The sequence below is a fragment of the Protomyctophum parallelum genome (genome assembly GCF_964188405.1).
Source record: "Protomyctophum parallelum genome assembly, chromosome: 10".
Lineage (NCBI taxonomy): Eukaryota > Metazoa > Chordata > Actinopteri > Myctophiformes > Myctophidae > Protomyctophum > Protomyctophum parallelum.
The window spans coordinates 31711989-31734675 of NC_139704.1; the positions used below are offsets into that span (position 1 = coordinate 31711989).

Here is a 22687-nt window from a genome sequence, read left to right on the forward strand (position 1 = left end):
TGGCTAAAAGAAAAGAAAGCAGTAAATGATATAACACTCATCTTTTACTTTCTCTAATAACCTAAAACATGAACCTTGGTTTCAAAACACTAAAGTTGTCCTTTAATTAAGTACAGTACTTTGAGTTCATGTGCATGCGACCAGGCTACGTAAGTTCCTATTGATTCTGATGGCCAACTACATATTACAAATTGTAAACCCAAACAGTCTGCACAGAAGTTTGAACTTCACTTTAATAACACACTGAATGCATTCATAAATACTCAAAACGTTTGATACATGATGGGTATGTTGTTTTACAAAAGAGCCATCAATTCACTGTAGAGGTTTTGCAAAGCCACTCAGGTGGCAGATATAGGAGATTCATTTGTACAAATAAAACACATTAACAAAGATATTCAGGCCTGTACAACTTTGTGGTGGAATCAGGGAGTTCCCAAAGTCAAACAAATGTCATTTCAATAAATTCAGATCTTCATCAGGACATACGTATATGTCATACTGTCAGCCACACACACCAAATGAACTGAAGCTTTTGAATACAGACCTACAAAGGAGTACATTCTGTAAGTGACATTACATTTGAAGGGTTGACATTGTCAATATTAGTTTTTTGAATGAAGACCTAAACTGAATATGTTTTGCCATGCATTACTCATCCAGAGTGACTTCCCCAAGATAGTGTTTAATTGTATTTTTTAACCTCTTCATGATTCACTGTAAAAGTCTGTCTGTGTGGTACTTCTCCTCGTTTGGTTTGTCTGTCTGTCTGACGTCCATCTTGTCTCAGTCTGACCCATCTTTAGTCGGAAAATTCCTTCCAAAATGCCAGATAAAAAATGGTTCTGTTCCTAAATTACATTTGGGGGTGTAATTCTGTTAAGACTCTCATGGGCGCGGCGTGGGTCTAAGTCACACACACACACAACTATGCAACCTTAACTTCAGTAATACTTTGCCTGCCAGTAAGCCAATCAGGCAGGGTGGATGGGTGGTTCTTCTTATAACCTTGGTTGAGTCCATAATTCAGCGTCAAAGACATATGCACCTATAGGCCTGATCCTGCTGGTCCTGTACTTTATCCTTTCACAAGCATTGTTAAAAAAATATATAGCATTCGAGTATATTTCTCAGTGTTGAATGTTCAGCTGTCTGAGGGGAGCCAAAGGACTTATCCTCGTCCTAGTTGTCATCATCATCTTCATCCAATAGGAATTCTCTGATCTCCTGTCTCATCTCAGACCTAGATAACCGAACACACAGAAATTGTTTTATGGAAAGGCCTTTTGATGGTTTTCAAGTTGTGATTTATTCATAGAAAAGGCCTAAACGTATATGTACGGTATGTGTGGCAAGTCCTTGTATATGCAAGCTTGCTTGGTGCCTAAAAGCAATCCTAATTCTAATCAGGACAGAATTCTGCGACTGTCCAGTAAACAGCATTCACTGCACGATGCATGTTGAGCAATAGCCTACGTTCATTAGTGTAGTCCTGAGTTTCCAGAAATGTATGAAGAAGTCATATGGGTTCACATCACATCTACTGCCGAGCCAATCAAACAAAGATGAGGAAAATGAACCGGAACAGGAATCGGGTATGCCACCTTCTGGTAACCCGGGACTACACTACTACTACAGTTATGCAAAGAGCCATTTTGGAACTTGTTAAAACTAAATATCCCCCTCACCTGTTCTTCCTCTTTTGTCCCTCTGAGAGGATGTAGTCAGGTAGATCATCCACTGATGACTGTCAATGGAAGGGAAGAGAGAAATATTCAAATTTATCAGAATAGATGAGGGGAGAAAACAACAGATCATAATAAATAAGGGGGTAGACTACTAGACAGACAGATGTGACATATTTTAAATGATTAAAATGATGATACAAGCTGTGTTTCACCCACCATATCTTTGATGGTCAGGCGACAACTGTAACACAACAGGCTCTTCAGCTCCAGTGTTTGTGGGACCCTGGAATATAACAACAATTGGTCACCACTCACCAACAACTGCATTGGAATATGATATGCATAATCATACTACCTGATGAATCACTGATGAAAGCCTATAACCTAATTGTCTATTTTGACTATGTTTTTCCCCCTGTCTGTCCGTCCGTGAACAGCTAATGTTTTGCAATATTGGCCCGTTTGACGTGAAACTGTGCACACACTCCTTGCTAGAGCAGAACCTCTGCCCCAGACTATTCTTTTCAACAATGTTTTGTGAGGGGCACTAGCTGCTCCAACGTCTGGCTTTCGGAAATACGTCATATGGCTGCCAAGTCTATGGACTTTCTTTTTATGTTGTTAAGAGCACTTTAAGTATCAGCCAAGTCTAGAAAGCTTAAGGCTCTGAGGTGAACTATTTCTAGTTTATAATATAAACATTTATACACAGTATGAAAAATATATAATCTCATAGCCAAGGAAGAAATGCCACTCTTTTCACATTGGCCAATTATAGCGTACCAGGAAGCCAATTTTTGCACCATTCATCATCATATGGTGAATTACCACTCAAATGCTATCAGAATTGCAGTGCACACAATGTCGCTACAGATTATGCTCATTTCACACTGATGATACCGTTTCATATAGGATATTTACTTGGCAGAAGAGCAACACGTTCCACTTCCATCTCCTGTCCCTCCACAGCTCTGTCTTCCTTTCTCTTCCTGGGACGAACAGCACTGACCTGAGGGAGCACAGATGCCTGGATTTACATTACAAGGAAACCACAAACAACACTGGGGAAAGAGATTCCAAGCACTTAAAAAAGAAGAATACTACGACTAAGAATGCTCCTTGAAACGAACTGTTAATATTTATTAACCTATATGCAAATCGGGAGAGCATCTGTGTCATTTTCAATTTTTGGGTTGGCTATTCGAAAATAGCAGATCCATAAGCTGTCTCACACGCACGCATGCACGCACACACGCATTCAGACTGGCTGTTGACAACAGCAGTTACTTTGTTGTTGTTGTGTCAAAGTACCATCATCGGTAAAAGAAGTAGAAGGCCCTAACAATTCTGCAACTACGAGTGAGTGAACAGTAATGACTTAGCGAAGTCTTAGCCCATACAAAGATGTGGGACAATCACAATTCCAAACATGTAAGCGGTATGTATGAGGTTGTAGGGGATGGGGTCCTACCTGTGGTTAGTGTTGGGCTTCCAATGTTGGAGCCTCCAGAAGTTTGTTTCTTTTGCGAGAGTTGCTCTGAGATCAGAGTAGCCTGGAAGGCTGAGGCATCCTCTGCAGAGTTGGAGGGATAGAGACAGGAAAGGACAGTTACTTGGAATTCATTACAACTGTTCACAGGACTGGCTTGTACATAAAATTAACTTAGTTCTAGGCTGAATAGCTTTTTACTTTTCTTTCTTTGGAACAACAAACATACCAACAGCAGTGTCCAAGGTGCACATACAGAGCAGGCATTTATCAGTGACAGCAAGGGATTTCAGAGCGGGGCACACGGTCTGAAGTTTATCACCAGTCCTAGAGGACACAAAGACACAGGATCCACCAGACATATACAATATTTTAAACTGCATTTAATACCAGTTTGTTTGTATGTGAGTGAGTGAGTGAGTGAGTGAGTGAGTGAGTGAGTGAGTGAGTGAGTGTGTGTGTGTGTGTGTGTGTGTGTGTGTGTGTGTGTGTGTGTGTGTGTGTGTGTGCGCGTGCAAACATCTGCACCAGAATCTCACTGCATGCAATGAGATACTGTGAAACACAAACTTTAAAAATGTACCGTTTTGTGCTGTGTGACAAATCCCAGTCATGAAGTACTCCAGGAGTCTTGTACAAACCTGTAGATGGTGCTGACAGTCGAAGGAAAATCTGCCTGAAGTTTAGTGACAAAGCTCTCTGTAAGACGCTGGATGCTGGCCTTGTCTGGCATCTTTGGTGGAAGACACAAACCAGTTAGTGCGGTCCGGGGACCCCCAGGAGATGTCATTGAATGTGCTGATGAATTGAATATGAAGGGCCCAAATGGAAACCAGCCAGCTAGGTCGTAACACAATCCAATGTTCCTCCAAATTGTTATTATTTTCAGGTGAACAATAGAATATCTGAAAACGGTGCAACTGAGGAAAGTGGAAATATACACCAAGAGCATTGAGGATGAATGATGTAGAAATAACATTTCTGAAGAGGAGTTTACCTGGCTGAAACATGTCAATCAAGTGAGTGTTATGGCAGTGAAGCATGGAAAGATGCTGAACTGAAATATTTATTACAATGTATTGTAAAATCATTTATCATGTAAAAATTATCTGGGTCTGCATTTAGCTGAGAAAACAGAGAGGACGTTCTTGACACTTTAATTTGTAAACAGATGACTGACCTTAGTGTCCAGGCTGGGTATAAAGAAGAATGGAACTTTAAACATGTAGTTGTAGAAGGAGATTTCTTTGGCTGAATAGTCCCTCATCGGCCTCACCGTTACCGTGTCACTGTACCGATGGTCTGAGAAACCCTGTTGACAGACATGTTACTAAATAATTCTCTCTAGTCTGGGATTTTTAACACCATCACATACTGTATATTATAATAAATATATACCGGTATTTATAAATAAATAAATAAATAAAAATCACTCACCGTATCCATTCCTAACTGTGCTCCTCTGCCCAATGCTATACTAGCAAGCAATTTGACAGCCTGTCTGGTACAGTTATCTCCTACCATCAGTTTGGTGTAGCCTTCACTTCGAGCTGTATGGACCAGTAGATGTCGTCTACAGGGGACACATTAGCCATTAACTTTTCTCATTAACAACATCTTGTTTTCTATTTACAGTATAATCCATTCACACTTTTTTGCAGTTTGCATACAGTATGTTGGCGACCCCAAGTGGCAGCCAGAGGTAAACCTTTTGATACTCATTACTGTTCACTAGTACCAGGTCACTGAAGTTCATTGCAGATTTACAACATTTTAATCAGGGGCAATGGGCTGATCTTATATGTTTCTTACATGATTTTAGATTGATAAAACTATCTAAATCATCCTTGCATGGTGCAGATTTAACAGTTCACTTCAAGGGAAAACGATCTACTCAAAGAGTAGATCGCAAATGCGAAAAACGTAACCATTAGCCAAAACATGATTATTTGGGGAGAAATCCCTTCCGAAATACATATGATCACAGGTGTGACAGGGGTGATGGGACATTGTAATTGTCATTGTAAATTTGTGGGAGGGGCCTATATAAGTGATTGCGGCAACCACACTTTGCAATTTTTCAAAATTGCGACTTTTCTAGTTTTATGTTAGTAACAGTATAAATACTACATTACGGTTGTTTATAGTGGAACAAGTGAACGCAACACAATATTTGACTATTTTGTGGTCGGTGGCACTACAATAGGTTTTGTGTTCTGCCCGTGTTTGCATGGATCAGACAGCATGCGTGAACATGTGGTTTGGGGGCGTGTGTGTGTGTGTGTGTGTGTGAGAGAGAGAGAGAGAGACCTGAGTGTGTACAGAAGGTCTTCTTTGGCTGTCAATGTCTTCACTGAGGAAAACAGTCTCTGCAAAGCCTGGGTACTAGACTCATCCGGTCTACCCTCCTGGATGCTGAGCCGTGACAGGTCAGTTTGTTTCTCTGGGCTGACATGCTGCTTGTGACTGTTGCTAATGAAGTGGTCTACAGCAGCTTTGTAGCTGTCTGCTGGTTGGTCTGGGGCAGAGGAACCTGGTTCCAGGACTGAACTGGGAAGATTAAAAATCTGACGGGGAGAAAATAGGACAATCAGTCAGATTCTATCCATCCATTCCATTCAACGGGTTATTTGGTACTTTCTCTTCATTACAAGAAAACCCTGAGGAGAGGATTAAAACTCTGTCCCCGTCTTGCACACTAGGACCAAACAATAAAATCCCCACGAGCAGCTGAGCATTGCTTAAAAATGTTTGATTTTTAGGAATGTCCTTTTCTTATATTATTATATAGTATTTATTATACAGCGCTTATTTTCTTTAGCATTTCTAAGGGCTTGTCAATGTGTACATTTCTATATCATACCGTATATGATCATGCAAATACCATTATCAGGACAATAAAAACACACCACATTGTTTAGAAATGCATTCAGAGACACACACAAACACACAATTTACAATTTACAATTTAGGCATTTAGCAGACGCTCTTAATCCAGAGCGACTTACATTTAAGCAAGAACAAAAGCATGGGAATACATCACATAAAAGCATCTATCATGAAACATGTGTAAGCTAAGAAGGTAACAGTGGAATATCTATATGATGAAGCTATACATACACTATACATAATAAACTATACATATTCACTACTATGCTATACATATGTACTATGGCGTGCTATGACTATATACAATACAATTATAGTGCTGTCTACATAACATGCTATAAGTCTGTGTCAAATGCTATCTAAGCCAACAGAAATGCTATCTAAGGGGTTAGGGTAAGTGCTATGGGCCATGATGGAGTCTGAAAAGGTGCGTTTTCAGGCTACGGCGGAACACACACACACACACACACACACACACACAAGTATGAAGAAAATCTTTGAAAATGTGTTTAGTGAAAGCAGACCTGTTCCAGAGGTACAATGTGGTAGGGGAAGCCGGTGGCTTTGAAAACAGCCTGCAAATCAGCTGTGGTCCTCTGTCTCTCCTCTGCAGACAGCCCAAGAGTACCACCCTCTGGAAGTATCATTTATGGTCAGGTGATTATTTGAGGTTGCGCAACATCAGATTTCCAATGGATGTTTACAGTAGAATTTTAGATTATTTAACTGCATAAACCCTAGCATCCCTAATCCCTATTCTGGAGTAAACAGTCACATTCACAAAATAGTGAATGTGAATTGTAGATCTGCCATTTTCAGTGCACAACCGACGCACACAGAAAGTATAACAAGCCCTTTACCTCGCTTCAGAAGAAACTCAGCATGTCAAAAATGCTGAGTTTACACAAGAAATAATTAACTTCTTAATTTATTCTTATCTGATCATATTTTTCCACAAAATAAGTAATTTTATGGAAAGGTTTCTGAGACTCCTGTTCATTCTGTTCAGTTTTGACTGCATGTTATACCGTCTCTGGTTTTGTGCTCTCGGTTGTCATCTGCTTGTAAAACAAAGTAATCAATGTGGTACAGTATATCTTTCCATATTCACGATCTTTGGTAGCTCCGTTTGGAACCTCTATATCTATGCTGCTACGCTTTAGCTCCAAGATGAGGTTCCGTGTCAGGATATCCAGGCACTGGTCCCTGCACAGCTCGAGCTGGGTCGAGCCCGTCCACAAACAGTGGCAAGACAGTATCAAACAGTTCTCTTTTCAAAATGTAAAAGGTATCAGAACCGAGATACTGTACAGTTGATAAACTTAAGTCAAACAATCGCTTACACAGCGGTTGTTTTTCAGCCAGTACCATGTTTTCCCAATGCAATCTTATGGAAGCAGTACTGCACATGCGAACGGTGGTTGACTCCACTACATTTTTGAGTGGTGCAACCACTCCAAGGAACAGCAATGTCCGTGTTCACCTATGCGCCTATGTGTGCGCCTATGTGACGCTGTTGTGCCAGAAACAGAGAGAGAGATAGTGCTGCACTGTTGCCTGCTAATGAGAGAGAGAGAGGGGGGAGGGGAGTTGCAACACTCAGTTTACACAGGTGTGATTTTTTATTTAAAGCCTGATTTAAGCAGTTGTTTGACACCGGACTAAAAATGTTAAGTGCCAGACCTAAGTTTATCAACTGTATCTCGGTTCTGACACCTTTAGTTTTTGAAAAGAGTACTGTTTGATACTGTTTCGCCACTGTTTGTGGACAGGCTTGACCCAGCTGGACCCCATTTCGACCTGTGCAGGGATATCCTGACACGGATCCTCATCTCGGAGCTAAAGCATAGCTGCGTAGATATAGAGGTTCCAAACGGAGCTATATCTTTGGTATAAATTCCCACAGCGACATCCCAGGCTAGCTAAATACCCGAACCATGAACACACAATCGCCACCTATCAAACCTCCTAAATATAATACCTAAATATAAAGTGGGTGAATTCAGTCAGAGCTATACAGTAAATGTATACTATATGTAATGTCAAATTACCATCAATAAAGACAATCCCAGGTAAGAACCTCAACTTCTTGTGAGCATTTAGACTCAAACCCTGCAAAAGATACATGAATGCAATTTGTAGTAAACAGAATCAAGTGAGGGGGCGCTCTTATCATACATCAGCCAATAAAATCATCACATTCCGTGCTAAAAACACACAAACAAGGCTGTGCATAGGCATTAGGCGCCCTCAAAAACAAATCACACTTATGTGAAGTGTGCCCACTGTATATAATATATATATATATATATATAGTGGCTCAGGAGGTAGAGCAGGTCGTCCAATGATCCCTGGGTCGGCGGGTCGAATCCCGGCTCCTCCTGTCCACATGACGAAGTGTCCTTGGGCAAGGCACTGAACCCTACATTGCCTCCAATGAGTCGGAATGTGGGAAGTGAGGACGCTGGCGTCGACTGTTCGCCGCTTCACCTCCCAATGTATGAATGAATGAACCATTGTAAAGCGCTTTGAGCACTTGGAAAAGCGCTATAAAAATGCAATTCATTTTACGTCAACATTTAGTGCCCTAAACAAACATTAAAGTCCATAGATTTCACTGGCAACAGATTTACGTCAGACTTGGCTGCCATATGACGTAATCTTCAAAAGCCATGCATTGGAGGGGCTAGCGCCCCTCAAGAAGAGAGTAAGCCCAAAATATTGAATATTCAGCAGTGGAAACTCTCTACTTTATTAAATGATTTTGTAATATGCACTGATCACCATTTATAATGTATTTGTCTATTATCCCAATTTCATCCAATCAGCCAATTCTTTATTCTCCTTTTTTGTTTAATGACTTCTAATTTCACTTGTTTATCCTCTATGAGTTCTCTCTCCTGAAGAGAGGGGAATTTTAGATTCCAACCTGAAATAGACCGTGCGGTAAGCCCCGCCCCTCGCTCAGCTGCCTCGATGCCGTTGTTAAGCAGGACAAACATCAGCGATCCTCCATTGAGGACCGTGTTATTTCGGCATTTTTCCGAAGAGGAATAGAAGCATTCATATCACCAACATTCATACTATAATAATGCCATGGTGAAATGTTGCTGTTGGGCGTCCTGCAAAAGTACCCAGAACATGGGGCATTTCTTTTTATTCCTTTTCCCGTGGGTGCGCACATGCACATGTCAATGTTTACATTCTGGAGGTGGAGGACGCGGCGGTCACTCATTCACCCTCCCTGCTACTAAATCATACTATTAACATCAACTTTTACTAAACAATGTTTAAATCAATCGTCTAATAAACAACTAACAACTACTATGCAGTCAGTGACGTGCAGAGAGTGTCAGAGAGGCACCGTAAGAGAAGAGAGAGAGAGAGAGAGAGAGAGAGAGAGAGAGAGAGAGAGAGAGAGAGAGAGAGAGAGAGAGCCAGGATTAGATGAAAACACAAGCAACTGAGCGTGGAGAAAGTTACAAAGCACACCATTTGCTCCAAGGTAAGTTGTTAGTTGTTTATTAGATGATTGATTTAAACATTGTTTAGTAGCAGGGAGGGTGAATGAGTGACCGCCACGTTCTCCACCTCATGATGTGCGCACCCACGGGAAAAGGAATAAAAAGAAATGCCCCAAACGTTCTAGGTACTTATTAAGCACTGTTGCAGGACACCCAACAGCAACGTTTCACCATGGCGTTATTATAGTATGAATGTTGGCGATATGAATGCTTCTATTCCTCTTCGGAAAAATGGCGAAATAACACGGTCCTCAATGGAGGATCGCTGATGTTTGTCCTGCTTAACAACGGTATCGAGGCAGCTGAGCGAGCGGGCGGGGCTTACCGCACGGTCTATTGTATTTTCCGTTTACTAAAGAGCTGGAGAGACCCCTGTTACTGCACAAAAACTCAATGATTCAGAATAAAGATTACTTTTTGTTTTTACAAGAAGTAATAATAATAATAACTTACAGGACCTTTAATACTAAACAGTAATGCATTGACCCCTACAGAGAGTATATGATCACCGGTTTCAAGGATTTACTTTATTTCAGCTTGATCTCAACGGATCTTCATCAGGTCAGTATCTGTGGATATGCTAAAATATTGAGTTAGCTGATTGATTTTATGATTCATAGTTTTTTATTTATCCCACTATTATTAGTGCTGTACCCGTTGTCAGAGGGTACTATGTCTATACAGGTAGACAGGCAGGCATACTGTACCTCTTGAACTTGATAGAGCATGGAACAGGAAGAAGTACCTCCAGACACAGCCAGTAGCACCTAGAAGTCAGGGTGAAAAACAGTCAGTAGATAGGAAATATGATATTAGTATCTACAGTTTCGGTGTGTAGCCTTGGTCAGTGTTGTATGATACATTACAGTGACGTGAGCAATATAATTATTATATTGTAATATTTTAATAATCCAAAATTCATAAATTATGAATATGGATATTTTAAATATTATGTCCTGTTTAGCCCTTGCCCAATCCTAGGGTATGGTTGCAAAATACTACACCACGCTGACAAAGGCTACACACTGAAACGCGTACGTTGTGATCTCTGCTCTGCAGCATACCATGCCGATGATTAAATAATAAAATGCCTTTTTTTAAAGTTACTTTCCCGACCATGCACTCTCTCTCTGAGCATGTAAAAATGCTTAGAGATTGAGACAAATTGGAGTTGTGCGTGCTTAGTTGATTTACATTAGTAGTTATTTCACAAGTGATGAGGGGACTGTGCAAAACATTCTATGTTCATATTTAAACTATGGTTGAAGACATTGATCATTCATTGCAGGCAAAAATGAAAACATATGAGCACACAGGAAACCTACCTTCTCTCCAGGGAAAATGATTCTGTTCTTGCCAAGCATGGCCCTGAATTTATGCGTGAAGTACTCCTTGAAACAGCCCCTAATAACATAAAATAACATTTATAAAAAAGGGTGATGTTTAATAATACAAAGATTTCATAGAATATGGCTCCTTCATTGTGGTAAAAATATTTATAAAACCAACAGAGACTTATCCACTTTCTTCTTCTTTTTTTGTCAAATAAGCATTTATTAAGAACAGGTTATCAATAATATATATATATAATTGGTACAGTATACATTGTTTTCCTTTTATGAAAAACAAAATAGACTTATCCACATTCAATCAGGTGTTTCTGTGTTAGGCATGTCATTATAGAAGACATTTTCCAAAAATAGCAGTTCTACAAGCTTAGCATTGTGAGCTTGTAGATCAGTTAATATCACTATTTTTGTGTGAAGACTGTAGTAGTGATAGTACTGATATAGTACTGATAGTAGAAACACCATCTCTGCCCTACAGCGATGACGTCCTTCAATCATTGTACAGGCCCCAGAGCTTCTTACTCAAAGTCTTACCTGCAGAAGGCATCTCCTGCCCTGATGACCAGAGCTGCTGGGTTTTCTTTGCATTTGACGCATATCTTGACAACACTGCAAAAAGACAGAATGTAAGCCATCAGCGAACCAGGGAGACTCACTCATGTGCGATTGTGCGTTTTATTTTCAACTTTGTCTTTGGGGTTTTTACATCACTGGTAGGATACAACAGCAGTGACTGACAACACACAAATATGTGGGGAGGAAGTGCAAACTTACCCCGGAACGTCTCGCATTTCCAGCTGACCACTGTATTCTTCATCCACATCACACATTCTGCAATCTGACTTGAGTTTAGTGGAAATCCAGTGACATAGAGATACAAAATATATTATAAGCAGGACTGTTGTGACAATTTCCTGTTAGTTTATTATGGACACCCGAACTCTTATAGAAGGTAAAGAAGCTACCAATAAGTCAAGCAATCAGTCCTTGGACCTTTTAATATAAGCCCAGTCCACAACACGTTGCAGACCCGGGGTTTTGATTGATTGATTGAAATATTTATTAACAGTTTGTAGAATTTACAGTACATTTTAAGCACAAACTCAATACAAAGACTGTCAACTGTGAGTGGACGACCCAATTAAGCATTACACTTGTTTACAACAGGGTCCACATTGTTCAATTCATCAAAACATTTAAAGACATACAAACATTTAGAGACATACAAATAGACATTTCTATGTAGCTAAATTCATCATATGGGAAGCAAAAAAGGGAAAAGATACAATATACAGTGAGGGAAAATGGGGTGGGGGGGTGGGGGGGATTCAGATTTTACAGAGGCCAGTTTCGAATTGCAGCCATCCGTAGGTGCCCTTTGAGAGCGGTTTTGAAGGAGTCAAGGGATTCACATTTCTTAATGACTGTTGGTAGGGCGTTCCACATTTTGGTGGCATAGGAGCGAAAAGAATTTAGTCCCTTGTTTGTGCCGAATCTGGGTTGTACATGGTTTGTTGCACTCCCTCTGGTGTTGTGGGTGTGGACTTCGTTTACATTAAGGAAGTATTTAGACAGGTACATGGGTATCTTGGTGGTGTATCGAATCTTGTGGACCAGACCCATTGCAAGATGCTGTACTCTGTCGACGACCCTAAGCCATCCCAGCCTGTCAAAGTGGGCAGGGGTGAGGTGGGTTCGGGGGGTGAGGCCAAGTAGGAGCCTGACCAGTTTGTTTTGGGAGGTCTGGAGCCTTGTTTTAAGGGCCTTTGAGGTGCTGTGGTACCAAGAGGTGGATGCATAGTCAAAGAAACCTTGTACGAGGGCTCCTGTTAAGGTCTTCAAGGTGTTTTTGCTGACCAGTGAGGAGATCCTGTAAAGGAATCTTGTTCTTTGATTGACTTTTTTGATTACGTTGGTGGCCATCTTATCACCGGAAAGATTGGCCTCCAGGATGGAACCTAGGTAGGTAATTTGATCTTTTCGTGTGATAATATTGTCACCCACTCTAACCAAGAAGCCATCTGCCTTGCTGAGATTACTATTTGATCCGAAGAGGATGGATTCAGTTTTTCCCAGGTGTAAGGATAGTTTGTTATCAGCGAGCCAGGTGCAGATTCTACCGAGTTCAGAGCTGAGGGTCTTTTCAACCTGCAGTTTGTTCCTGTCCGAGACCAGCAGTGCTGAGTCATCTGCGAACAGGAACAAGTTGCAGTCACAAGCTGAAGTCATGTCATTAACATATATTAGGAACAGTAAAGGCCCTAGTATGCTTCCTTGTGGGACGCCACAGCTCACTGGGAGGGGAGGGGACAGTGTTCCGTTCACCTCCACCATCTGTTCTCTCCCCTCCAGGTAGGATTGCATCCAGCTCACTGATGTGCTATCAAAACCAATAGCTTTAAGCTTGTTAACCAGTATGGAGTGGTTCACGGTGTCAAAAGCCTTTTGGAGGTCCAGCATGACCATGCCGCAGTATTTTCCAGCGTCCACCTCGTGTTTGATGTGGTCGCTCAAATAGAGGAGGCATGTGTCAGTGGAGTGGGATGTTCTGAAACCAGATTGGAACTCGTACAGCAATTTATTAGTGGCAAGATACTTTTCAACCTGTTCATAGACTATTTTTTCCATCACTTTCGAGATGGAGCTTAGAATAGAAATAGGTCGGTAGTTGCCGGGTTCTAATTTACTCCCTTTTTTGTACAAGGGGGTTACTTTGGCCAGTTTAAAATCTTGGGGGACCTGTCCCTGTTTGATGGAGAGGTTAACTATGTGGGTGATGACTGGAGCTATGGAAAAGGCTGAGTCTCTGAGAAATTTGGAGGGGATATTGTCATGGCCAGTGGCCTTGTGGGGTTGTAGGGCACTCAGTTTTTTAAGTACCTCCTCGGTTGTTACCATTGCCATTTTGAAATCATCTTTACAAACACCAAGGTTTTTGTAGAAGGCTTTGATGTGCTCTACACCAAAACGCCCAGAGTGGGAGGGCAGTTTGCTAACCAGCTTTGTTGCAATGTTTGTAAAGAAGATGTTCAGGTGGTTGGCTACATCAAGCTTGTCAGTGATGAGGGTGTTATTCGATTTGATGATTATGTTAGTAAACCTGGTTTTTAGTTTCTGACCACAGCCTAGTTGGTTGTTTAGTAACTTCCAGAGTTCCCGAGGATTGTTTTTGATTTCCTCGGCTTTATCATTGATAAAGTTACATTTGGCAGATTTGGTCATGGCAATTACACCGTTTCTTAGCTTGTTACACTGGGTTTTTAGGTTGCACAGTTTGGTTTGGAGATTACTGTCGAAGCGCTTGGCTAGCATGGACTTGCATTTAAGAAGTTCAGAGCATTTGTTGTCTCTGGCTTTCATTGCAGTCAGTATGTCCGAATTCATCCATGGCTCCGAGCGGGTTTTGACCCTGATGGTTCTCAAAGGAGCCATGATGTTTAGTACTGATGTAAATTTGGTTTTAAAGCCAAGCCATGCTTCTTCGACTAGTGAGCTCCTGAGCACATCGGACCAATCCAGACTCTCCAGTTCAAGGTTAAAGGCCTCACTAGAGTAGGTTTTGAGGTCCCTAGATATGACTGTTTTGTGACAGTCATACTTTAGTTTTTGTATTTTGCGGGTACAGAAAATCATAAAATGATCACTGAGCCCACATACAATAACCCCTTTCTTGGAGATTCTGGATTTGTCCGAGGGTGCCTTTGGGGATAATTGTTACAACTAGTAGGCTACAGTAGATGCACTGTGAATTGTGGTGGACTGGGCGTTAAGGGGATTTCTTCAATAATATACACAAAGTGTGTAATGGATTCGTATACGTCCGTATCCGTATATGTCCCCCCCGGTCCTTCTTCCTATAGGACCTATAGAAGGACATAAGACTACTGAAACAGCTAGTGTGTGTCTCATGTGACAGTGACCAAGCATTATCCATGGCAAACTTATTTGCAGTTTTGGCTGCTTCTTTAATGTGTATTTTGTGTATTCCTGAAACAAGGTGGAACAATAAGCTGGAATAAGTGAACGCGTCAGGGTATTAAGAGAGCAAAGTTCTGACAACAATCTTCATCATCATAACATTGCCGTGGCTGTTAAACAAGGGGAAAAAACAGTAATGTGTTCCGTACTCTCATCCGTTACGTTAGTTTAAAAGTTAAATGCAGCCTACCTTTTCAATTTGATGCAATATGAATAATATGTGATATAATCTTCTTACAAACAAAACGTGGTACACGTACGTCCCTTTTTGATGACGTCACGGTCACGTACTACAAGTGACGTCAATTTGTGTCCCGGTATGTAGATTCTACAAAACAAAAATTGCATGCATGTCAAGATTACATAGCGCTAGCAATATTACATAAAACCCACATCACACGTGTCCGAGAAATTAAAAAAAAGTGAAGTATCATCATCAAACTGTTTCGGGATTCATTCTGCAGCTGTCCCGTTAAAAATAACTTCAATCCCCAGAAAGCAACGCGCGTGTGGGCCTTTGTTGCAGCTCCCGTTTGTTTTGAGAGTGGAATAACGGGGCCACTAATCTGACAACTGAATGCACCACACTGAACCATGTGTGCAGTGTCTGGCATAATTTTATATATCAGGACATTTTTTTGGAGCACGTCGTTGCACTCTCAATTCTCAAACGACTCCCGTTTCCAATGTTTACTTCTCCGGCGTGTCCTCCTTTACAGCCAAACCTACAGAGATGTGCAGACATTTATGTCAGATAATGTGTTGTCGTTCTTCACCTTTTGAACAACCGTATATTTATTATTATACGACAGAATCTGCCGCAACTTCTGAGCGGACAATGACGCACTAGGCGAGCGAGCGGTAGATAGGTATAGGGTTATACTTCAGTAATATACGTGCCTTGTTTCCTTTTCGGCAACACAAAAGCAGACCCGCCGCATCGTAGGGCTCCGTACGGTGATGGCGATGTTCCGGAGCTTTGTCTCGGCTAGCGCCCAGCAACTCCGACAGCAGCAGCCGAGCAGCGGAGCCGCGTCGTCGGCAGCAGCCCCCCCGGCGGCGGAGAGCGTCGAGAGCCAGTTCTCCTGCCCCATCTGCCTGGAGGTGTACCACAAACCCGTCAGCATCCACAGCTGTGCACACACGTACGGGCGACACTGACACACACACATCTACTGTTCATGTAACTCTTGACAGTTCATGTAAAATTCAATGCAACCCAAGCCAGGGTGGCAGCCTGGCAGGGTCCCATTTGGTCTTAAAATAATACATTTGTACACTACAGTTACAAACTGATACATTAACAGGATTTAGTTTGAATTATTATTTGATTTTTTTTGCAGTGCACGGTGGTACTGGTGCGTTTAGAGTTGAGTTTCTGGTTTTGTGTGAGTTCAGTCTAACAACAAGGACTATTATTTATTTCAGATCAAATTAAAGGTAACATTGGATGTAGATCTTTGCATTGCCATCACAATGAATTCAGCCACTGACTTGTTTTTGGGATCAGCTTGCCGGGGGGGAGGTATTTTTTAAAAAGAAAATATGAGAAGCTTGGTTTGAGAAGAGGTGTAGTAGAAGTGTATCTATATTGTTTTGGACAGTTATCGTGTGGGGGTCCCCGGGACATCCAGACCCCCAGGAATGTGCCCAGAGCTCTACTGTACTGTACTGTACTGTACTGTACTGTACTGTACTGTACTGTACTGTACTGTACTGTACTGTACTGTACTGTACTGTACTGTGTGCCACTTTACTCTGTGCTGTACTCTACTGGCCACTGTGTCCGTGCTCGGACACAGAGACACGTACTGTACGTGTAGGGACACACATAGCTGTGTAATGGAGCGGAGGCACCGCTCAAAAAGGGGAAAGTGTGTGTCAATAAGCCAGCTAGCACCCACACTCCCATGTGTCTAGCAAAACATTCACACTGCCCCAATAGAATAGCTGCCAAAGTCGGCCAATTCAAACAGTATTGGAAGGATGTTCTAGTTTTGTTATGTCAATTGAATTGAATTGAATATGTCGTGGATTACACACAGACAGCCATTGGTGCATTTACTGTATAGATATACAGTATGCCCAACGGGAATCTTCCCAAAATCAACCTGGGTAACTATAGATATGCATACAATCAATTTGCGTGTGCGTATTTATCAGTTGGGCAGTTTTAGAGATGTGTATCTCTAAAACTGCCCAACTGATGGACTTCAAACTCGGCACATGTATTACAGACAGAGTACCCATGTCACCCATACAGCTAGGCTCACATGAGATTGTGACATACCAAAACACCATCCAGTGTTCATATTTCACTGTTTTCTCTGTTTTCACTCTTTCTTCTCCTTCCTCAGATTCTGTGGGGAGTGTCTGCAGCCATGTCTTCAGGTGACCTCTCCTCTTTGTCCTCTCTGTCGAGAGCCCTTCGACCCCAAGAAGGTAGACAGGTCGTCCAGTATCGAAAAACAGCTGACCTCACACAAAGCCCCCTGTCGGGGGTGTAGCAAAAAGGTATTTATTTTACACACACACACACACACACACACATACAGTACATCATTATCAACTCAGACATTCTTTGTCATAACGTGTGACATATGAATTTTAATCTGTTGAGTTATTGGATCGTGGACCATCTCCTCAGACAATGGGAGAGCCACACTGAAAGTGATTTTCTCTCGCTCACTTTCTGTCCCTTAATTCTAACTTGGTCTTTGTCTGTTTCGTTCTCTTTGTGTAGGTTGCTCTGGTGAAGATGAGGTCTCACATTGCTTCCTGTTCTAAGGTTCAGGAGCAGATGGCCAACTGTCCCAAGTTTGTTCCAGTCGTACCCACATCACAACCCATCCCTAGGTACACACACACACACACACAAATATTATCAGTGGATCATGCAAAAAGTAGAAATGCTCAATTAGCACTTCAAAGCATGTGTTTAACCATGATGTTCTTGCCTCTGCAGCAATATCCCGAACCGATCAACATTTGCGTGCCCATTCTGTGCGTCCAGAAACTTAGACCAGCAGGAATTGGTGGAACACTGTATGGACAACCACCGTAATGACGCTAATAAAGTGGTAAGACTAAATGCTGTATATGACATGATAAAAGGACCAGAAATCTATTAAAGTCAGATTTTTGTGCTGGAGCCAGTCACTACTATTTTGCTTTCACAGTTCAGAAGCATAGAAGAAAATAATTCACAGAGCGAATAGAAACAGTCCCACTGATGCCACCTGTATGAGATCGCTTGTGTTCTTGCTTCTTATTTAGATGTAGAGCAAGGTGTGTTTTTTAGACAGATGCTAGTTTGATGTCTACCTGCTTTGTAACACTTGTTTTCTCTATTTATATAATTCTTATGTATTTACTTCAATCTGTAAGTCACTCTGCATGATAGTGTCTAATTTAATTTAATTTAAATGTAATTGCAGTCAGGTCATACACAGTATGTTTTAAAAAGATTCACCAACCGTGTGTGTGTGTGTGTGTGTGTGTGTGTGTGTGTGTGTGTGTGTGTGTGTGTGTGTGTGCGTGTGTGTGACGCGTGTGTGTGTGTGCGTGCGTGCGTGCGTGGGTGTGCGTGCGTGCGAACGTGTCACCAGGTATGCCCTGTGTGCTCAGCGATGCCATGGGGAGACCCTAGCTACAAGAGTTCCAACTTCCTCCAGCACCTCATCCACAGACATAAGTTTTCCTATGACACCTTTGTGGTGAGTGGAGCGTGTGTACACTATGCATGTACAGTATGCAGGCTAGTGCCTTGCTGTGTAAAACAATTATGACTTTCTATATTTAAGTTATATCTGCCCTGTGCAATTTCTGTTGTTGAAGCCTACAAGGCGCGCAGAAATGTACATTTTCTGTTCCAATGTTTACTGAATTAAAAACAAGGTACGGGTGAAATGTAAATGTGGATGGAATTCCCTTATAACATCTGCATCTGTCCATGGTTTTACTAACGGCCGAGCTACACCGGGCAATTTTGTGCGCGTTTACACGTATGCGCACGCGCGCTTTTAGGTCCAGTCCTATTTTAAGTGCGCGTCCGTGGGGCTCGTGTGTGCACGTAAACGTGCGCGAAAAGCCTGGTGTAGCCCGGCCGTAATACTTGGTTTGCATGTGGTGTTGAAAAGCCTGGTGTAGCCCGGCCGTAATACTTGGTTTGCATGTGGTGTTGCTTTACTGTATTTACAGGACTATAGTATTGATGAGGAAGCAGCGCTGCAGGCAGCTCTGGCACTTTCACTGGCTGAAAAGTGACGGCATCGTCAGTCCTGGACTACTGTACATCCTCCGGCCATCATACTAGTACTCCCCCCTGCTCACCGCCATCTTTGTTTCCCTTGTGTCCTTTCTTTATTTAATTAAGATATTCTTTGGGCTTTTTATGCCTTTATTTCGATAGGACAGTAGACTGACAGAAGATGGGGAGAGAGAGATGGGGAGCAAAGGTCGTCGGGATCGGGATTTGAACCCGCGACACACTGTCAGGCTGGATTAGCAGACTAGCATATTAGCATAATGTTACTTATCTGGTGGCAGCAACATTTGATGCTTCATATCCATATGAGTCAAACCTCCGTGCTCATTTCTTTATTTTTGGAACACAGTTCTTATTTGACGAGATATTAAACAAGTCTATGGGAATTCAGAATGGGGGGAAAAATAGACTGTGACCCAGGTAGGATGTGTATATAACGTCAGACAGATTTGATTCTGTTTGCACACTACCTCTCAGAGTTACAGACCTATAACAGACCAGTTCCTAAGGAATCAATCCATGTGGGAGAATGAAGGATCTTGAAAATTAATGGACATTCTAATGGGGTTTTCTCTCTCTTCCAATAAGGTTAAAGGCATGTAGCTGTGTGTGTTTGTTTAAAAAAAGGGGTTGGTTCATAAATTATAAAAGTTGGCTGGCGTGGCCATTATGGCTTTATGTTGGTCCTAAGATATAGAAAGGGAAGCATATTTCATCTTTTGTATGTTTTATTTCATAGTTATTTTCTTAGTATGATTAAAAAGCTGAAAGGCAAAGCGTAAAGCAGGGATACTGGAGGCGGTCAAAGGTGGGATTTGAGCCGATAGGCCAGCTGTATGAGGATCTAGATGTGGAAGTACTGCTCAAACATTGATGGACACTGTCTCAAATTTCTCTCAATGTCGTCTGTGTTAGACTCACGATAGGAGGTCGGGGAGAAAGGTAGCACCACATTTAACCTGCTACACACAAAAGTGCACTAATGATGGCACAGTATTAATGTTTTGTGTTTCACAGTTTGAACAAACAATAGGAGTGTGTGTATATGTATGTGTTTCACAGTTTTGACATTGAATGTTCACGGGACACAGTGAAGAGAAGGCAAACCTGAACAATGTTTGCAACTGCTGTATATAACACATTATATTTTAACTAATTTGGAAGGGGAAAGTGTGATTTCCCCCCCCCCCCCCATCACCGTGCAAGTGAACTCTGGAGTCTGGACACAGAGCACAACATTGTTTCTGTGTTATGATGTGAGAATTTCAGATAACAGAATTTTCGGCATTTAAGAAATACATTTAATTGTGTATGGACGTTACCATTACCTTCTCTTTGCTGTGACTTGTCCTGACCTAAACCATACCTTGATATGTGGGTGTACGTGTTACTTTTACCTACAATCTTTCTTGGACATAATGCAAAGCAGGCAGTGTTATGAGTTTCAGTATAATGAGTACCTGATGGCACCAGTGGACAGGACACTTGTTCGTTTCTCCCCAATTTAGCCATTAAACCAATTTCCCCCATATTTGTTATAGCCCCCGTCACTCAACCTGTTGGTCTTCTTGGTTATGGTGAAGACTACCACATGTCCTCTTATACACATGGCGTCTTTTAACCTGACAGGAGTGTCACCGGGAGGATGTAACACGTGGAGGAACATGCTATCACTCAGTTCTGCTCCCTACTGAAGGAGTCACTAATGCTGCGGCGGAGATCACCTTCCTCTGGCGACTAAACACAGCCAATCATGTTCATTGGAGTGCCGGGGGAATTGAGGATACACGAAAACAGTTCAAACTAGAAAAAGTGCCCTACTGGGCACAGGTCTCCACCAGGATGAGCAGATGTGAAGAATTCCAGGCAAAGGTTTTTCCTTGGCCTCTAGGGAGTTGGCATACAAAGTTATCCACAGATCCGTGCAGTTAGAGGTAAAAACACTTTTCGGCCAGTTATAGCGCCACCTTGAGGCTGAGTTGAAATTGTTCATGTGGCATTTCGTCCTCTGCCTAGTGGGAATGTGGGTGCACAATTTCACGGAAATCACGCGATGTGTTCATGATTTGCAGCATTTTGTTTGAAACTGAGCACTCCTGTGAACTTTGGAAGCCAATCTTAACCAATCAGGATGGAGTCTGAGAAATCTGAAAGACCGGTTTCGTTGAATGGCTCTAGAGAGACTGTGTACCAATTTGCGTGATGTTTGGACAAAATCTGTAGGTGTACTGTGCAAAAACTTGTTTTGCACAAAGCGGCCTCCTGGTGGCGCTATAACAGGCCGTTCTGGAAATCTGAAAGACTGGTTTTGTTGAATGGCTCTAGAGAGACTGTGTACCAATTTGCGTGATGTTTGGACAAAATCTGTAGGTGTGCTGTGCAAAAACTTGTTTTGCACAAAGCGGCCTCTTAGTGGCGCTATAACAGGCCGTTCTGGAAAGTTTGGGGCAGAGGTTCATCGTTGGCATCCAGGGAGTGTGTGTGCAAAATTTGGCATCGACCGGGTTAACGGTGGCCGAGATTAGCTGCTAACGGACACACACGGACACACGGACGGACGGAGTGCAAAACATACTCTCCCCCTAGCCTTCGGCTGGTGGAGACAATGACCAGAAGGTGTGAACACCGAACAGATGATGGTTGGACATGATATCCACATCAGCTGCCATGACCAGTAATGGTCTATAATAACAAAACCAACACCACAGCCTATCAACCAGTAATAGAGTAGACAATAACATGTCATCCACAGAAAGAATAGCAGCCTCTTTTCTATGCTTGTCAGTACTACTACTACCTGCACATTTTCTACAAAACCTTGCTCTAGATATTAGATACAAAATCAAACTTCTGGGTTGAGTTTTAACTCAATCCAGAAGTTCTGGGGAGTACTGCTTCCCCAGATCCTATTACAAGAGCTATTTTTATGACGCATCTGTCAAGATAAAAGAAGAAATATATATTTATATTTTTGGAAAAGGTTTTTCCATATTGTGCACAGATATCAAAACAGTTTTGGTGTGTGTGTGGGTTCCTTTGTGTGTGTACATTTTTAAGGTACTGTTTTTTTTTTATATATATTTTTTTTATCCCACGATTTTGTAACCCATTTTTCACCCCTGTGTCAATCATCTAATGTGATCCTGGGCTCTACACACCCTCCACCAACCTAATCTCCATATATGGGGGACAAGGGGAGAGCATCGGACTTGAACGCTTCCTTCATGCATGTGTCCAAGTTGCTCCTTTACACCTGACAGGGGGGAGTTTCCCTGGTTGGATGTAGCGCGTGGAAGGAACACGTTATTCCAACCAGTTCCTTTCCCCTCCATCAGGCGCCCCGGCTGGCCAGGTAGGCCTACTGTTAAAAACCTGCATAATATGCACTGGTAAACGTGGTTTGAAAGATGTCTTGTACACTAGTATAACTTGGTATGAGCACTAGAGGGCAATGCTGTCTAAGAAATGTAGCGCATTACAGACTAGACTAGAGCATGTTCCAT

At 42.0% G+C, this 22687-nt stretch overlaps 2 protein-coding genes across 4 annotated transcripts; one reads left to right on the forward strand and one right to left on the reverse strand.

The window, feature by feature from the left end:
* Positions 1-299: 299 nt before the first annotated feature.
* ctu2 (cytosolic thiouridylase subunit 2 homolog (S. pombe)) lies at positions 300-15229 on the reverse strand. 2 transcript variants are annotated; one of them, XM_083775580.1, is made up of 17 exons: positions 15108-15229; positions 11714-11777; positions 11474-11548; positions 10916-10994; positions 10298-10357; positions 8118-8178; positions 6591-6700; positions 5488-5744; positions 4615-4750; positions 4358-4489; positions 3819-3910; positions 3407-3504; positions 3160-3261; positions 2610-2697; positions 1905-1971; positions 1689-1747; positions 300-1243 (listed from the first exon to the last, which is right to left on the reverse strand). In XM_083775580.1, exons 2-17 carry the CDS (start codon positions 11767-11769, stop codon positions 1183-1185), a joined length of 1533 nt encoding a protein of 510 aa, XP_083631706.1. In that variant the 5' UTR covers positions 11770-11777; positions 15108-15229; the 3' UTR covers positions 300-1182. The 2 variants fall into 2 exon arrangements, with proteins under 2 accessions (XP_083631706.1, XP_083631707.1); XM_083775581.1 differs by having other exon boundaries at positions 11714-11781.
* Positions 15230-15585: 356 nt separating this feature from the next.
* Positions 15586-20310, forward strand: rnf166 (ring finger protein 166). 2 transcript variants are annotated; one of them, XM_083774221.1, is made up of 6 exons: positions 15586-16062; positions 17275-17431; positions 17661-17773; positions 17883-17997; positions 18526-18633; positions 19118-20310. In XM_083774221.1, the coding sequence occupies exons 1-6, from the start codon at positions 15878-15880 to the stop codon at positions 19181-19183; spliced, it is 744 nt and encodes a 247-aa protein (XP_083630347.1). In that variant the 5' UTR covers positions 15586-15877; the 3' UTR covers positions 19184-20310. The 2 variants fall into 2 exon arrangements, with proteins under 2 accessions (XP_083630347.1, XP_083630348.1); XM_083774222.1 differs by having other exon boundaries at positions 15911-16021.
* Positions 20311-22687: the final 2377 nt, after the last annotated feature.

Coding starts and splice junctions, on each gene's coding strand:
- ctu2 (XM_083775580.1), bottom strand. CDS start 11,769: ATGTGTGATGTGGATGAAGAATACAGTGGTCAGCTGGAAATGCGAGAC. Junction 11,549..11,713: donor GAAATGCGAGACGTTCCGGG/GTAAGTTTGCAC, acceptor GTCTTTTTGCAG/TGTTGTCAAGATATGCGTCA. Junction 6,701..8,117: donor TGGGATTGTCTTTATTGATG/GTAATTTGACAT, acceptor TGATACTTCCAG/AGGGTGGTACTCTTGGGCTG.
- rnf166 (XM_083774221.1), top strand. CDS start 15,878: ATGGCGATGTTCCGGAGCTTTGTCTCGGCTAGCGCCCAGCAACTCCGA. Junction 17,432..17,660: donor GTCGGGGGTGTAGCAAAAAG/GTATTTATTTTA, acceptor CTCTTTGTGTAG/GTTGCTCTGGTGAAGATGAG. Junction 18,634..19,117: donor TTTCCTATGACACCTTTGTG/GTGAGTGGAGCG, acceptor CTGTATTTACAG/GACTATAGTATTGATGAGGA.